This window comes from Cheilinus undulatus, linkage group 7 (genome assembly GCF_018320785.1).
Source record: "Cheilinus undulatus linkage group 7, ASM1832078v1, whole genome shotgun sequence".
Taxonomy (NCBI): domain Eukaryota; kingdom Metazoa; phylum Chordata; class Actinopteri; order Labriformes; family Labridae; genus Cheilinus; species Cheilinus undulatus.
The window spans coordinates 17,895,252-17,914,061 of record NC_054871.1 but is presented as its reverse complement, the minus strand read 5'-3'; the positions used below and the strand labels follow the sequence as shown (position 1 = coordinate 17,914,061).

General features: G+C 39.6%; 1 protein-coding gene across 1 annotated transcript in view; it reads right to left on the bottom strand.

The window, feature by feature from the left end:
• Window positions 1–966: 966 nt before the first annotated feature.
• The window catches only part of fam163ab (family with sequence similarity 163 member Ab), a 36,652-nt gene continuing 18,808 nt past the window's right edge, over window positions 967–18,810 (bottom strand). The window contains exons 2-5 of the mRNA XM_041791723.1: window positions 4,355–4,440; window positions 4,243–4,263; window positions 3,654–3,768; window positions 967–3,104 (exon numbers count right to left, since the gene is read on the bottom strand). Of these exons, the coding sequence (XP_041647657.1) occupies window positions 2,700–3,104; window positions 3,654–3,746 (498 nt within the window). The 5' untranslated portion in view covers window positions 3,747–3,768; window positions 4,243–4,263; window positions 4,355–4,440 and the 3' untranslated portion in view covers window positions 967–2,699. The remainder of the gene's footprint in view (window positions 3,105–3,653; window positions 3,769–4,242; window positions 4,264–4,354; window positions 4,441–18,810) is intronic.

Sequence of the window (18,810 nt, the reverse complement as noted above, 5' to 3'; positions counted from 1 at the left end):
AATGCTTTTTTTCCACACAAAAGGGTGTTCTTTAGAGGAAAGAAGGCAACAAAGAAATGCTTTGTTATAAAATTTAATTTCAGTGAATTATAGGAGCTTAACTGTTTGCCTCATGATGGCTATTAACTGGAAATCAAATTTCATGCTGAAAACCCCACAGAGCTCAGAAACGCCAATTCCTTAGATTTTAATCAAATACAATATTAAAGTATGTATGTGAGTCACTGAATCTGTAGTCCCTGAAATCAGTAGTTCTCAACTGGTGGGTCAGGACCCAAAATAGTGGGTCTCGTCGTGACTGTTTTAGTGGGTAGTGAAGGCGTGCCAGAAAAACTGTGATAAAAAGTTCATGATGTATGGAAGGTCTAAGCAGACATATATGTTCTATTTTACTCTGTCTATTCAATGCTAAGCATATTTTGGTTGTTTTCTCAAGATCTAAACATATTTAACTACTTTTCCGAGAAACAAAACTGGTTTTCTTATTTGAATGTGTCACTACAGTGTCTATAAAAAGTATTTCAATTCCTTAGATGTTTTAACCCTTTTTTGATGTTATACATAATTTGGCTTTTTTGTCCAAAAATTTTTAGAAAAGCTATAAACATCAAAGTGGAAACATATCTACAAAGTAATGTCAATTAAAAAAAAAAAAAAAATCAAGATAAAGTAAGTAACCCACTCCAGCCTGATGATTTAGACATGTGCTATATTCCCTCTGGGAGATGTTCAGTGCCTTGGAATTTTTTTGTATCCATCTCTTGACTTCTACCTTTCAACAACCCTTTCTCTGAGCTCGGAGTGTTCTTTTGTCTTCATGGTGCAATGGTAGCTAGGAATACTGTTTAACCACTGATAACCAGAATTTGGGCTGTGATTTGGTGGGTCCTGAGGCTAGACCAGTTAAGAACCACTGCCTTAAATCATCACACAAAGAGTCATTTCAAGCAGTTACAAATCTTTAATTGTCAAAAGATAACACTGTCAAATATTTACGGTTTCTGTATTTATCAGGTACAATATTTGTTTTGAACCACATGTCTAAAAAGCTTATTTTATGTTTCCAAAGATTGCTAGTTAAGTAAGTAGTAAAATATAGAGTTAATACATACCTAAAGAAATAATTCATGACAACAAATCTTCATCTGTGGTTGTGCACAATGACATGAAAAAAAGGACTGGTGTTATTCCACTAGATCCTGACTTTTCTGCCCAGATTTCACCAAAAATGTCATTCTTAATGATTTATTTCCTAACCAGTCCTCTATACTTTTTGCACTTATAAAACAATGTTTAAAAACTGTTTCTATGGGGTTACATGGTTTGAAGAATTGGGACTTACAGTGTTGTGGTTCTGCATGCTGGCTTTTATTCAACATGGATGGAAAAGTAACTGAGAAGAATGAAGGAGTAGCTGCTGATCAATGAAGGTAATAATATCATATGCTTTGTAAGAGACTGAAGTGCATTTGTTGAATTCTTGAGTGATAACAGTAGACCTGTCAGCAAGAACATTTTGCACTTTAAGGTTTCTTGTTCAGCCTCACTGAATCAGCCTGTACACAGAAATATAAAGACAAATATCACAGAATATTATGGTGTGTGGGAAGCATAAAAAAGGGGGCTTTGTGAGACATTTTCAGTCACACCACTCAGTAACATTAATGTGTTCTTTGTTCCTCATAACATATAAAAAACAAATTTAACAGTATGATTATTTGCATTTTAAGGATTCAACATGTGAGTAGCAAAGGAGTATAGGAGAAGTGTGACGACAAAATAGCACAAACTCGTAAATCACACTCCTGCATTCATGAGGTTCACATCCCAGGGTGCATCACTCCTCATCACGGACACAGTGGGATCATCTCTGTGTAGTTATTATATACATATGAAACTTTTTGCATCAGTGTCATTAGAGAAGGACCAGTTTTGCGTTCCAGGACTCCAACATTAACTCTGTTATACACTTTGATGGGTATGGTGGAGGTTCAGTGTGGATCTGGCAACCCAAGAGGCTCTGAACTGCTTTAATTATGTCTGTCATAATATCTCAAAGTGTATAAAAGATACACAGTGGGACAAAACAGCTAGAAGTTTGTAGTTTTTGTTGCATAGACAAAGCTCCACTGGTCCATCCTCCTCCACCATCCTACATCCTGCTCCCAAAAGTCCAAGAATCTGCAAAGGGGATGTTGACTTTTCACTCTTGCAATTTTAATTTTCAAATCAGTTTCTATTTGCCCTGGCATGAAAGAATTATGTCATATTTACTACATACTTATTCACACTCCCTTTTTTGTCTTTCTAGCAGTCTTTCAGGACTCCTGTAGCAGATGAGAATCAAAAATGATCTAAGATAGCCCTCGGTAAGTAAAGACACAGTAGCAGTCAACAGATGTTTACAATTTCACAACCCCATCTGTCGTAATGGGACCTTGAAAGACAATTTCTACATTTTATCTACCCTCTATTAAGTAGTTACTATCTTAGTGAACAAAACTTAAAGTTCTAACGCTACAAAGTGAAGTTTTATAAGTCATTCCTACCTGTTACACTCTAATCCACGTAAACCTTCAATAAATGATCATGTTACCGCCTTCATCCAGCTCATCCTCACTTGCTGCTGCAGTATGTGTCAAATTATTATAGTGTAAGTGAAAAGATGAGTGTCTCCGTGTTAGGGCGGTGTTGGGAGTTTACACCTCAGTGCTGATGGCTCGGGTGTTGGTGTAGAAATCAGGAGGTCTTCCTCTGTGAGCGTCCCTCAACAGGGTGCCTCTGACTGCGGGCAGTGGCATCGACAGCGCCTGGTTGTCGTAGTGCGTGGGCATGTAGGTGATACGTTCGCCTCCGTTACGTATCTCATCGGTGGTGCGGATGTAGAAAGGTGAGTCATAGGGGGAGCAGGTGGGGCAGTAACGTCGCCGCCCCCCTTGGGTGGGTTTGGTGAGGTCGGAGGAGGACAGGGGAAGCTCTGGTGGGGACATGGACAGCGGGGTGGCCATCGGACCATCAAGGCCGGAGACACTGCAGGCGTTGCAGGCAAAGTGTTGCTGAGAGATGGAGGCGCTGTCAGACCCATTCTTCTTGCAGCAGTAGTACTACAGAAACAGAGAAGGTCAAAACATGTCAAAAATGTCACAACGTGTGTCGCTCAGCAGCCAAGGTCAAGCTTAACAGCATCGCTTTAGATTGGGTCTTATAACCCCTGGTGGCATGGAGACCACCGGTGTTTTTTGGGCCCTGGAACATCCACAGCATGACCAGGGACTCGCTACCCATCTGGAAAATACCCAAGGCCGTGCTTACTCGCCATATCCACCCTTGCTCTAAAAGTATGTTGATTAATCATAGTAGCATGCTTCAGAATATGAGGGTGCAACAAGCTTTATGCTATAAAGGAGGAGGCTGAGGTGGAGGAGGTTAAGCGTTGCTATCAGCGTGGGGCATCAGCATTAATGCAAGCAGGGATTAGTGAGAAGTATGTCAAATTTAAATGACCGCTGGGTTGAGGGAAAGAGCTGTGATTGGCTGGGAGAGCTGGGAGGCGATAATTACAATCAGCTGGCCGTCAGCTGATCACGGCTGGGCATATGACTATGCCGACGATACACATGCACACATACGCTGATACACATTTACATACGTACCTGGAGTCTACAGTAGCAGAGCACAGCGATGATACACAGCAGTATCACTGTGGCCAGTATTCCTCCGGTTATGACAACAGTTCCAGCTGTCATCCGACCAGCTCTCCATCAAACTCTGACATGCAGATAGGAAATGACATCATCAACAAGCATCTCACATAACATTGCACCACATGTTTTAATTCAATCTCGAAAAGGTCAGCATCACAGTTAACACGTACGCAGTGATCTGGAACGTATTTTCTGTGTTGGTGGTGTAACAGAACAAACACTAAAGGTCATTTCTATAATATGCTGTATGTATAGAGGAGTAAATCGCTGTATTCAATGTATATTATGTGAAAATTATAATGACCCTTAAAATAACAGCAGTTATGAACATGCTTAGATAATTATTTATTCTTTCAACTTTATTTCATCTTTAATGTAATCATTTTGACTCATATAATGTTTGAAGTTTGAATATAAACATAAAGGTAATCATATTTGAAGATGAAAATCAAATCAAGTATTTAAGTCAGTGTACTTTGACATTTTAAGTCTTAAAGAGCATCAACTACAATCTGAACAGCACAAAAACAATACTCACTTCAGCAAAGATGCTTAACACCTGAAAAAAGAGAAATATCAGAGGTGGTTATAAGTGTTGGAAGGTAAGAGAGGTGCATGATGGGTAGTTAAAGTTCAGTAGAATTACTCACATCAGAAGAGTGTTTAAGGGTTGTAAAATTGATGACAAGTCCAATCAGAGATCACACTGCTGGGTAGCCACACTGCATGAACATCTCTATAAGAGGAGAAATAATAGAAATTTACTCTGCTTTGAACAATTTTCTCCACAAGGTGGCAGCAAAAGAGCATAAAACACATCTCATGAATACAAACAGACTACACAATACTAGAGACAGACAATGATTATAAACAGCATGGAAGTAAAGACAGTAAGATAAGGACTTAACATACAAGAATAAAGGAAAGAGAGGGTAAAAAAGACCTGCACCAAAACAAAAGCATATCTCATATGAAAAGGTTCTCTTAAGCAGGAACAACAGACAAATAACAGAAGGGTTTAGATGGTGATACTTTCTTATTGGCGAAACCATGCATAAGACCACTCACACATAAAGTCTTACCAAAATACAATAAATCGCCATGCTACAGCTGCTAATAATGTCATACTTAATGCACACTGTGGTTGGACAAAGAATTGTATTAATGTTTTACTTTTTTGAAACAATCAGGAATAATAGCATTGATGTTATAAAGTAGGATGTAATAATTTAGAACTAATGGTGATAGAATCAGGTCAAGTTACTTTTAAAGCTCTTCATGGCCTTTCTCTCAGCTCCACCTCTGACCTTTAAAAACCTCATGAGCCAACAAATACTTGGAGATCCTCAAGCAGACGTCCTCTAGTTGTTTCAAATACCAGACTAAAAACAAATGGGAACAGAGTGTTTGCTGTGAGGGCGCCAAAACTGTGAAGCCAGAGGAGAGCAGGTCAGCTGAGGTTTTTTTTATTCTCTTCTTAATCATACCTTTTCCCACGAGCCTATACTGAATTTACTTGATTCTTTGTTTTTCTCTTCTTTTTTTTTTTTTTTTTTACCAGATTTTTAGTTTTTAAACGTCCTATGAATGACTTTTATTTCTTTTGGAGTTCTTTTAAAAGGAATATTTTTAAGTCTTAATGTGTTTAATTCTTAAAAACCCCAATTCCAAAAAAGCTGGGGCACTGTTAATGTAAATAAAAACAGAATACAATGATTTGAAAATCCTTTAAACCCATTTTATTTGCAATGGAACATAACTGATCAGATGTTGAAACAGACATTTTATCACTTAATGGGAAAAATGGCTCATTTTGCAGCAAAAATGTCATCAAAATATCTCATAAAAGATGGGACAGGGTAACAAAAGGCTAGGAAAGTAAGTGGTACTCATGAAAAAAAGCTTTAGGAGAATTTTGCAATTTATTAGGTTAATTGGTAACAGGTCAGTAATGTAACTGGGTATAAAATTAGCCATTTAGAGAAGCAGTAAAGATGGACATAGGTTTACCATTCTGTGAAAACTGCAGCTGAAAATTGATGAACAATTTCAGGGAAATGCTCCTCAATGCAAAATTGCAAAGACTTTGAAAATCCACCATCCACAGAACATAAAATCATCAAAATATTCAGAGAGTCTGGAGAAATCTCTGTGCACAAAGGACAAATGGACGAATGGAATGCTTACTGCACATGTGATGAGAAGTCCGATGTGTGTCAGTCCATGAGTGAAGTGTAAATGAAATCAACTTGTAATTAGAGACCAGGCTAATATGATCTGGTCTCCTCACCATAATGAAGCATCTGCAGCTCCTTTTAACAGCTTGCAACAAAGAATTCCTTAGTGAAGTATGAAACTAAAATTCAAGTGCTTCAGTGGCACATAAGAAGCCAAAGAGAGGAGCTTATAAGGCCATTGGGAGGCAAATGACTTTGAAATTTCAAATTTGGCATTTTTTCTTAAATTAGCCACATAGTATAGTGCTGCTGCCGCTGCTGCTGCTGCTGCTGCTGCTGCTGGGGCGACACATGAGCCTTGAATTGTGTTCTCTTTCCTTGTGCCTCAACTTTACACTGACTTTTCAACTGTATGTTACCCTGACCAAACACCCCATCTATCTCTTACCCACACCACTCATCCTATTAAGAGTCACAGGAAGCCAGGAGTCGATCCCAGACATCGTTGAGTCAGAAGTGGAGTACCACCAAGGACTTGGGAGGCTTGTCCATAAAAGGACTGACACTGTAGCTGTGTCCTAATTCAGGGGCTGCATCTTATGAGGGCGCATCTGAAGGCCCACTTCAAGGTTTTTTCAAATGTGTCCTCTCTACCTAGCCAATAAGAGTCCATGCATCCTTTGTGGCCAAACAATCCATTACCACAATGCAAATGGGCACAGAGACTTTCTGAGTAATAAATAAAACGCTTCAAAAATGTTTGATATTGTGTACAACTGAGCCAGAATTGTTTTTGGCCTATTTTACCTTAAACGTTCAAAATTACAGAGGGTAGCTGTACCCATCTTTAGTGCTGTATGGCCTAAATTCCCTGCTGGAAGGGGGTAATCCTCAAAGAAATCAATGGAGGCTAATGCCACTACTTTTGCCAAGTGCCTCACATAACCCAACTTCAAAAATACTGAAATATCACTTTGTCCATTGAAGAATGCTCACCCTGAATTGAGACACAGCTATCCATGCATCTATTTTCTATACCGCTAATCCTGTTTGGTGTCGCGGGGGGCTGGAGCCTATCCCAGCTGTCATTGGGCGAGAGGCAGGGTACACCCTGGATGCCAGTCAGTCACAGGGCTGATATATAGAGACAGACAACCAGGCACACTCACAATCACACCTACAGCCAATTTAGAGTCACCAATTAACCTAATGAGCATGTTTTTGGTGGTGGGAGGAAGCCAGAGCACCCAGAGATAACCCACGCATGCACGGGGAGAACATGCAAACTCCGCACAGAAAGGCCCTGACCAGGAAGCAAACAAGGACCTTCTTGCTGTGAGGCTACAGCACTAACCCCTGCACCGCTGTGCAGCCCTGAGACACAGCTAGCAAAATGAAATAAAATTCACATTCAAACCTAAAGGCAATTGAAGGGTGACCAGTTAACCTAACAGGAATGATTCTGAACTGTAGGAGGAAACTGGAGAGCCCTGAGAAAACCAAGGAGAGACAGCAGCAAACACAATGGTTGATGGTCTATGAATAACTTTGCATGAAAGACCTTTCACCGAGGATAACAGAAGGACTTGGTGCTTCTCTCAGCATGCAGTCTCAACCACTACAGCAGCCCTGAGCTCATAAAGCATGTTTCTGTCACAAAGTACACTGGCCCTCAATTATTTGTGGAACCAAACGGGACGGCGGCCGCCAGATCTCTCTGAATGTCATTCATCATAACTCTCCGGTGCGTGTAGTCTCAGACTCTGGACTATTTTTCATAATTAATGCCAGCGAGGTGACTTGTATAGTGTGGAGGAAATGGAAATGGAGTCCCTGTTGTCACCACGTCATCCTTTACTCAGACACAAAATAACACACACATTTGTTTTTGTCATCATTTCCATACTGCTCTGCAACTCAGAAAACTTTGTTGAGATTAATTTGAGTTTACTTTAATTTGACTGCATATGGAGACAAATGACAAATCTGCATTCACACACACACTTAACTCACTCTGCACAAATACGCACACTTGCTGACACAAAGAGAGCGGGATCAGTCACCACCGGGTCCGGATTAGAGAGGCCCTCAATCCCTGATACAGCCTGAGGAGCCCTGTATACTGATAACACCCTCATGCACAACCGCACTGCACACATTCAGAGTTCATCCAAGCATGCATGTACTCATCATTACCAAATAAATCAGGACAAGCTAATAAAACATCCATTAAAGCAGACAGCGGAGGCTTCATAGCCTGAGTAAGTGCACTGTAACTGATACATTTGCTAAATAACGCCACTGAAATGCATCACAAATGTCACCCCTGCAAAATATGACTTGATAAAGCAGTTTAATGTACATGAAGTCTCATATTCTGATTATTTCCAGTACATTTAAGGCCGCAGAACTCATGTTGTGTGAAGCACCTTATAGCACTCTGCATACATAATACATTAAGATGGATAGCAGCTCAGGTCTGTAAGGAGACAAAGAACTGGTGTAATGACATCCAAAAACAAATGAATCTTCTCAATAACTCCATAACTTCTATTCTAAAATATATTTTTGTCTTGAAGTATTATTTCTTGTTATTCAGTTTTGTTTCTGTACTATGTGCAAAGCAAAGATGGGAAAGAAATAACATTGAAAAACCATATAAAACATGAATATCAGAAAGAAGGTGCTGGATTCCAAAGAAAAAAGCAGGAAGAAAACATGGGTTCATTGCATGAGGAAGCTCCCATTTCAAGAGATGTTTTGAGCCATTATTCTTTTCCTCAGATTTGTCAAGTCTCAGGCAGCCCTGCATTAGAAACAGGCATGATTCTGTACTGGAAATCACTGCATTAGGCTCAGCAAAAATTCCAGAAATCCCTGTCTGTCTACACAGTTCATTGTGCCATCCATATATGCAAGGTAAAGCTGCATCATGCAAAAAAGAAGTCATATACGGGGCCAAAGCTAATTCAAAATGGACTGAGACAAAACGGAAAACTGTTCTGTTGTCAGAGGAATCAAATTCTTAAAATCTTTTTGGAAACCACTGAAGTCATTGCATGCATGAGTTCCTTCTGGGTGCTCCGGCTTCCTCCCACTACTAAAGATATGCTTGTTAGGTTTATTTGTGACTTTAAATTGGCTGTAGGTGTGGGTGTGCCTGGTTGTTTGTCTCCATATGTCAGCCCTGCGACTGACTGGCAACCAGTCCAGGGTGTACCCTGCCTAAGCGGTATAGAAAACGAATGGATGGATTGACATCATTGCCTGCAGACTAAAGAGGAGAGGGACCATGAGCACACATTTCATAAGCCTGCATCTCTGATGGTATGAGGCTGGATTAGTGCCTATAGTGTGGGCGGCTTACACAACTGGTAAGACGCTATCACTGCTGGACAGTATATACATGGAGGGTCTACAGCAACATATGCTTCCTTTCAGACAATGTCTCTTTCAATGAAGGCCTTGCATATTTTAGCAAGAAAATTCTAAACCACATACCACATCTGTGATGGAAAAATCATGTATAACCTTGTATTTGCCTGACATAAATGCCTGTATTGTCCTGAGGGCGGTGGGAAACTATGTGTGACTGTGTCTTCATCTCACATTGACTTCTATGTGGACATTCTAGTGAAAAACTGTGATTGTGTCAGTGTTTGTAACTAAGTGTCCTCATGGCTGTCATTAATATCTACTCTGTGTCTGGAAGCATCACGTTTGGACATGACCTATCCCAGGGCAAAAAGGGGCACCTGGACAGGAGTTTTAGGGCCCTACAATCCGCTACCTGTGGGACAAGAGTTTTCTGCACATTCTGCCAAGGCCGTTTTGAGGGCATGGCTGGTGTGTCCACCTGCAGGTGTGAATAAAACTCAGAAAGTCTCCCCTGCTGATGTTGACTTAATTTCCTTGTCCTTTAGAAATGTCCACCACACATCTGTCCCAACACCATGGCTTCACAATAGAACAGTCCAGGTGCTGAACTGGCCTACCTGCAGTCCAGACCTCATCAGTAGAAAAAATTTGGCCCAGCACAAAACAAAAAAATCCAGCAAAGAAGATGCAGGACTGTTGAGTAGCTTTAATCCACATCAGACAAGAATGGGACAACATTCCTCTTCCAAAACTCCAGAAACTGGTCTCCTCACTTCCCAGACATTTACAGAGTGTTGTTAAAAGAAGAGAGAATGCTGAACAACGGTATGTTTAACTAGATTTGTCAGGTAAATGTGGTTTGAATAATCAAAATAGACATTTGATGTAAAATAAAACACACAGTTGCACAGATTTGACTTTCTGTAGTGTACAGCTGTCAGAAATACACAGAGAAGGAATTTGTAGAGGTATTCCATTAAGTATAATATTACATTTAACATGTCTCAGGTGAGTTTTTTCCTTCAAAGATGATAAAATCCCCACAGAGTCCATCCTGTGTGTCACCTTGTTATGAATTGAAGCTGGGATCAGCACATTAGAATGCTCCTCAATGTTTAGACAAGTTGTTATTTTTCTTAAGCTTGATACTGCAAAATGTTAGCTCGAGGCAGAAAAAACATGTTTTTATTCTACTAGTTACCATGCTGGCAGCTGTCAGTCAGCTGTGAGGGCTTATTTGTATCCTGAGGCTGTAAACAGTGCTGACAGTGGTTTCCATTTCCTCCAGTATTAGGATACAGATGCCATACGAAGAGACTTTTGGTACAATTTCGCCTATACAGGACTAAAGTCGAACGATTGGGGCAAATAAATAGTGAAGAAAATCAGTTTCATACACAACTCTTTTTTTTTTCAACAAACTTGGAAGTAGTCTCTTTCTATTTCAGGCATCATCTCAGGTATTTTAACATGGTTCATAAAGTTAAAGCTATATTTAAAACTGAGTGAATATTGCAGGTTTTACACAAAACAATCCATCCAGCCATCTCATTATCACCACCACAAATCCCTGCAGTCATTGGGCGAGAGGCAAGGTACACGCTGGACCAGCTCTCTGTCAATCACAGAGCTAATAAATAGAGACAAAGAAGCACTCACACTCACACCTATGGATAATTTCAGTCACCAATTAACTTTGATCTGTGGGAGGACGCCAGAGTACCCAGAGAGAGCTCAAGCATGCACAGAGAGAACATTCAAACTTCATATAGGAAGGCCCGGTCTGACAGGAACCCAAACCATGAACCTTTTAGCAGTGGGGTGCCAGTGCTAAACACATAACCACCATGCAGGACTAAACACTGAATAAATGTAAATACAAAGTATTTCCACTGAAATACAAGACATACACAAAGAAGCAAAAAGCACATAACTGTCTGGGTTCGAGAACTGCTAAATAAAATCATTTTCTGACTGCACATGAACGTCAGACATGTGGACAATCGCACAGTCGCTGTCCATACTAACCTTGCAAAGCAGATGGATTTGTCATCAGGCATATCCCTCTTACAAAGCTACAATCCACAATGTTTTTAATAAACCGATGGTGGTTTGAACCAATCAGCATCACCTGAGGAGAATGAGGCGGTCACTACAGGCAGATTTAGTTTTAATGTGAGCTTTCAGCAATGGCTACCACTGGTGAAGAGATTTGTTTGCACGTAGCCGTAGTAAAGTGGCAGTTTTATCAGAAATGGAACATATTTCTTTATCAAATAAAGGCCAATGGTTTTCTCTCTTCTGCCAACATGGAATGAGTTTACAACTGTTACAGGGGAGTATAAAGTCAGTTGGTATATGTAATAGCTGCTGGTGGAGCGATTAACCTGGATGGAGCTTTAGTATAGTGGCAATTTATCAGAACTGGGGCAAATTTCTTTATCAAAACAAGAGCCAACAGCCACACTAAAAGCTTTTCATGACGGAAAAGATGCTTTTGCTTTTCCATCAACCTGCTTTGGCATGAGTTTGGGATTGTTATGGGTGGTTGAGTTGTACTGTAAGTAAGTGTATACAATGGCTACCGCCATGGTAACTTGGATGTAGCTGTAGAGAAAGTGGAATATAATAAGATCTCATCACATTTCTTCATTGAAACAAGAGCAAAGAGTCACACCGAAAGCTCCTGCATGAAAACCCAAACACTTCTCTGAATTCTCTGCACTGTAAATTCAAATTTTAGATTGTCAAAAGGATGAAATCTGGTCTTTTTATCTAGAAGGTGGACAAATGACAGTGGGCCACCTTGTAGAAATAGCAAAATAGTTTTGCCTCTATGTTGGCAAGTCAGAGAACAATTTTCAATCACAGATGTGGATGTTATTAATGCACAGCTATCCTCACTTTGCAAGTGAACAAGCTCTGTTGAGTATGGTAAATAAAAGAAAACAAAATCAAGGAAATATTACTGTCATACACTCCCGATGCCTTCTTATCTCCCTCTTTCCTTTTTCCTCGCCCATCTTGATTCGAGGGACAGAGAGGAGATCAAGCTGACTTTGTCGCTGATGCTCACTTGTCTAGCAAATAGTTGGGAAACCAATATAAAACTTGAAGTTATGCTGTTGTACAACAGCACAGCTGTAATTTCTTCAGCCTGAGTATATGCCTGATGCCTACGGTCAAATCCCAGCTGTGCTAATGTTCAATACAATAGCATTTCCTCCAATGTATTTACCTGTTTTTCTTTTATCATGCCTTTTAAACTGTACGCCACACTCACTTTCATTCCATTGAATTATGCTTTAGTATCACACTAAATTTCCCTTTACTATTTGGATGCTTTCAGCCTGAACACTGCAGTCATCTGTCTCTCATATTCACTGGTTTTTGTCAGCCTGTTGCATCAGCTCGTTGGCACTCCTCTGTGTCCACTTCCGTTATTGCCTTCCTTTGTTTCTGTTCTGCAGGTTATTTTTTTGTTTGCAGGATGGAAAAAAAATCTGTCATGTTGCAAAACTACAGGGCTCCCATCTGCTGTTTTAGGGAAATCAGAGTGATGAGAATATCTGGCGAGCTGCCTCCCTCTCTGATGGAGTGGTCCCTCTGGAGTCCCAGCCATCAGTCTTCGGGAGCGTCTCAAGGACCTTGACTGCCCGTGAGGATTTTTACAAGATTGATTCTTTGGATCTTAAATTGCTTTGACCGGCAGTCAAACACTGTCAGTCTCTCCTGCCATGAACACACAACAAACTCTTTCAGAACGTGTAGCATTAGAGTCGACTCCCACATTTCTTACCAGACTTGCCAACATTATATGATTGAGATTTATACTTTAGTCCTGCTAGTTGCAAGTCCTCTCTCAAGGGTCTGCGTGCTGCTGCAGTTGTATTTGACCGTACTGAAAACTTCCTTATCCCCTCTGCCCAACCTAATCTCTCTCCTGAGTGGAGCTCCTTTCTGTACACTCCAAACTCAGCCCCTGCAGCAAATCCTCACCTTTAAACCACAATAGGACTGCACACACCGACACATTCGCAGATGAAAACTCAAAACCACCAACCGCCTTCTCAATTATTTCTTTTCCTCTCAGGTCTCAGTACTTCGCAACTTTCTTCACTGTCCTCCCACTTATTGTTCTGTTCTGTATACTTTATTTTGTACTGTCTAGCACTTGTCCTGTCTGCACATTTTTGCATGTTAAAAAAGCAGAAAGTCTCTTCTTTGTTCAAATAAAAAATAATTACCCACAGGACACAGATATCAGTATCCAGGCCTGCCCACAGATCTGGTCGGGCCCCTGAAGAAAACAGAGGAGAATGGGCCCTTCCCAGCTGTGATTTACTGATGATGTCAATGCATGTGTGTTGGATCGATAGCATTGATGTTAGCATCCTGGCTAGCATTTTGGAGCTGAAAAGTGTGTCCAACTATAATGGGGTATAATGTTGAAATTATTTATTTGTGCTACTTTTTAAACTCTTTTCAACATTTTTCTCATATATTTTTGTCACTTCTTTTGCCACTTTTAACCCATCTTTGCTTCTTTTGTCATCTGGGTGACACTTTTATGCCACTTTTGAACCATTTTGCTTCTTTTTGCCCTTTATTTGGCAATTTTTGCCTCTTTGAACTCATTTTAGACACTCCTTTTTGCCCCATCAAACCATTTTTGTTGCCTTTTGCCACCATTTGCCACTTTTAACCCATTTCTGCCAATTTTTGCCTTATAAAACCCCTTACTGTGGCTCGCTTGCTTCTGAGTAACAATTTTTTTCCACCATAAAACATTTTTTATAACAATTGCCCATTTTTGGCACTTTTGATTCATTTTTAACACTGTTTACCCAATTTTGCCATTTTTTCCCCACTTTTTTTTACCAATTTTGTCCACTTCTTTTGCCACTTTTGACCCCTTTCAACACTTCTTTTTGCGACTTACTGCCAATTTTTGCTGGTTTTTTATCCTTTTGACCCTTTTGACCAATTTTGCCATTTTTCTTCCATATTTGACATTTTTGCCTATTTAGACCAATTTTGCCACTTCTTTTTGCTGCCTTTTACCCATTTTGTTTTACACTTTTTTGCCAATTTTTTCCCCCTTTTTGCCCTTTTAAATACATTTTATCAATTTTTGCCCAAGTTTTTTATCCTTTTTTAAATTATTCAATCATTCTCCATCAAACTGTCTCAGATTTTCTACTTTGTTTTCTGGCATCCTAATGTTTTGCACATTATGGCTTAGCTATGAAGTCTGGCATTACTTTCCTAATCGTTTAGCTCTCTGTCCATCTGTCCATCTATGTTAGGTTATGCTATGTTAGCTTTAGCTACATTTGCTAAAGCTCACATTGCTAATGCCAAAGCTAATATATGAGCTACATTGGCTTACACAGTGACATTAATTGCATAGCATAGCTATGTTAGCTGTGGCTAAAGCTAGTGAAGCTAAAGTTTGTGGAGCTACTTCTGAAACATAATTCAATCACAGATTAGACCTCTGACCTTCTTTATTTATGTAACGCTGCAATGTTGCTTTGTCTGTAATGTCTGTGATGTGGCTGTTTCATGAATGTAACTGCCAGACTATGTTTATCAATAACGTTAAATTGAAAAAAAAAATCAAACTGTAAATATGTTCTACCGGCAAATCACGTTACTTAGGTTCTGACAGAAGCAGAGTCTCACAGTAGTGAGACTCTGATGGAGATTTTTCAGCCTCTTTAGTTTTTCCATTTCGGCATCATAATTCAACACTGGACGTTACCTTTGTTTGTTTTTTGCAGTATTACAGCAAATCTGGAGGACTAAATACAGCTCTGTACTTCATGTGTAGCTCACTTGAACACAGTGTAGTGTAACTAAAGGCCAGAAATATGTATAATATTTTAATTTAATCGGGCGCCAGACAGACAATTAAGTCTATCATTTAAATCTCAGGGTGGAGAAAATATATTTAAGGCCTAAAGAAAATAACAACAATGTCGCTACAAAAGTAATGAAGGCCAAAAATCAGTTATGTTCCTTTTGTCTTTAAGGACATGATTAACAGTACAATAACCAAACACTTTTCAATTAAGGCAAATTTCTCCATGCATTTCATACATTTATAACATAAATCAGTTCACTCAGGCAATAACCCAAATGTCCCAACAGTTCAACAGAATTCAAATACCCCACAGCACAAACAATTTCAGTGTTCATGCGAAATCAAATAAAACATTCCTCAAGTGCAACCAGTCCATATATCAAACCCCCCCACACCAAAAAAATCAAAAAATCAAATTAAATATTCTAATCAAACCAAATCAAAACCCCAAAGTTCAATGGTGATGTGTAAAGATATGTATCAAAGAATGTGCGTGTGTTTGGGGGAGAAAATGTGAAAGATAAGGAGTGGGAGAGAGGGTAATGGAAAAAACTTGTTAGGATCAGGAGGTTAACAATCCACGGAGTGGAGGGTAGTCCTGCCACCAGAACACTTCAGTGTCACCACATACAGAAGATTTCATGCTGCTCCAGGATCTCAGTGTTCCCATATGAGGCTCCAGAGTACAAAGGCTGACTGAATTCACCCCCTCTGTCCTTCCTAGGTGCTTTCTTTTCCAATTTTGACAGATATATTACTTCTTTATACTATCTTTTGGTATTTTCACTCCTTCTGACATTCAGTCCCTCCAGAATGTCATTGTCTCCTTTTTTCACTCAGCTCAAAGGTGGCTACAATTAACACATCTCCTCTGCTGCACCACACCCCCCTCTCTCTCACCTGTCTGCTACAACAGAAAATGTTGATGTTGCTATATCTCCTTTACATAAATCAATAACAATGAAACAGCTGCATTTTGTACAAACACTGAGCCAAGAAAAGGTTTGTATCAGAATAAGTCATTTTAACATACCTCCTTTTCCTTCTCTTTTTTTATTATTATTTTTTTTTTATAACTTAACTTCATTCACAAACAAAGTCTGGTAGTTACATTCATGAAAAAAATCACAATGCAAAAATTTAAGGACTATGAAACATTTCATAAATAAAACAGAGAAAATGTCAGAGGTCTAATCTGGGGTCAGTTATAGAGCCATTTTAGAAGTAGTTACACTAATGGTGGCCTGCTTTAGCTCCACTAGTTTTAGCTAAAGCCAACATAGCTACACTAGCTGTGTTATTAATGTTGCTACATAAGCCAGTGTAGCTAAGTTAGCCTTTAGCAACGTGAGCTTCTGCAAACATAGCTAGAGTAAACATAGCTACATAGATAACATATCCACATAGGTTATTTAGCTGTTTTTTAAGCTTAGCTTTAGCTATGTTAGCTACATAGCTTTATTATCTACAGCTAAGTTAGCTTTAGTAACAGCTTTAGAAAACTTATATAAAGCTAACCCAGCTAACATAGAAATGTAGCTGATTTGTGAACTAAGCTTTATGTTAGCTACGTAGCTATGTTATTTATGTAGCCTGTACAGCTAGTGGAGCTAAGCAGGCTATGCTGGCTACATTAGAAAGTTTTCATGGAGGATGAGCTTTTCCTGTAAGGAGAACATACCTCCTTTTCTATTCCTCAGACTGCTCTGTAAATCTCAGCAGCTCACACCCAAAGCCTGATCAACCCTGCTAATAATTTCAAGAAAATAGCAGCACACTGTTATTTGGAAAGCGCTCCAGTTCTCTGGCTGCTGTTGTAAGCGGAGAGAAAACAAGTCACATATCCAAACTGGATCCATGGTCACAGTTGAAATGTAATTTGTCTAATCCTGTTATCCACGGTTTCAAGACTTTGGTCTATGGTTTCCTCTCTGTGTTGTCTCTGCTATGGCCCGGCGTGGGTGTCTGTTTCTGTTTGCATGTTTGTGTTACTCTTTTTTTTTTTTTTTTCGCTTTTAATGTGTGGGTGTTGTGTGAAAAAATCTGGGGGTTGGTTTGGAAATTTTGGAATTTCTTTTCATGAGGATTCTTCAGCCGTAAAAGACGAATCACACATAATAAAAAGTACAAAATAACCTTAATCTTCATGGAGGAAGAGCCTGAATTTAAACCATAACTGTTTGACTCAAAAGTTACACCAGTAGATGATATATAACAGATCTCACATGTATTTGGTGGTTGCAGGACTTCTCAAACTACAAACCCAAGGAAGATATCCAGTAGAATGCATTTTAAAAAAAACGTTGCTGCTTAATCTCACACATTACATGGATGCTTGGTGGTATTTCAGTGGTTATCTGCTGAAAACACAGAATATCTTATGTCATGTTAAAGGGTAAGAACTGTCCTTGGTGCTGAAATTCTGAGCAAGAAGGTCTTCCCCCTGTAGTTTCCCTGTTTAATCGCAAAGACCCTAAGAATTAAAGAGGACTAAGCTGTATGGCAGATTATCTATTGCATTAATAAGAGAACTATGGCCACAAACATTTAGGGTAATGTTTTATGATATTAGGTCAACTGCAGGTGAAACACCACCTTCACCTAAAATCAATCATGTTCCATAAATCCATACATCCATTATCTATACTAGTTGCCCTATCTGGGGTCACCGGAGGGGGAGGAGCTGGAGGCTGTGCCAGTTATCATTTGGCAAGACACAGGACAAGATCTGGACTGGTCGCCAGTAAATAACAGGACTAGACACAAAAAGCAGTCACATTCACGCCAACGGATTAAATCAAGTCACAAGATGGCCACATGAGCATGAGAACCAGTGCATGAGAACATGCAAACTCCACACAGAAAAGTCCCTGGGGAGTCAAACCTGGAACGCTCCTGCTGTGAGATGACAACTAGCATTCCCATTCATATCAGTTTTGGAAATACGTCTGATGCAGTGGCAGGCCCAGGATGTCTGAAAGGCAGAGGAGCACAAAGTGAACTTAATATAGACTTTAGATCAGGAATCTTATGATCTTTATCAATTTCTTCACTTTTACACATGACCAATTTGTCAAATTTTGTCCATTTAAAGGGCATAAAAGAGTCCATTTAGAGGGCATCAAACACAGACAATTGTCAAATGTTGCTGATTCAAGAAGCATCAGAGCAGGCAAACTATCAGATTTTGTCCATTTAAGATGCACCAAAGAGGGACAAATGTAAAATTTGGCAAATTTTAAAGGAACCAAAGGGAGCAAATTTTGTCCACTCAGAGGGTGTCATAAAGGCACTTAATCAATCTTGTCCATTAACAGGGCATGTAAGAGGGCAATTTGCTATATCAAGTCCTTTCAGAGAGCACCATGAGTGGGCATTATGTCAAATTTTGGCTTTCAGGGGGTACCAAAGAGAGCACTTTGTCAGTGTTGTCTTGTAAAAGGACACCAAAGAGGGCACTATGTCAAATTTTGTCCTTTCAGAGTGCACCAAACAGGGCTTTTGTCAAATTTTGTCCATTTAGAGGGCCAAAGAGGGCACTATGTCAAATTTTGTCCTTTCAGAAAGCAACAAAGAGGGCTTTAGACAAATTTTATCCTTTTAGAGGGCACCAAAGAGGACATTTTGACAAATTTTGTCCTTTTAGAGGGCAGCAAAAAGGGTACTTTGTCATTTTTATCTA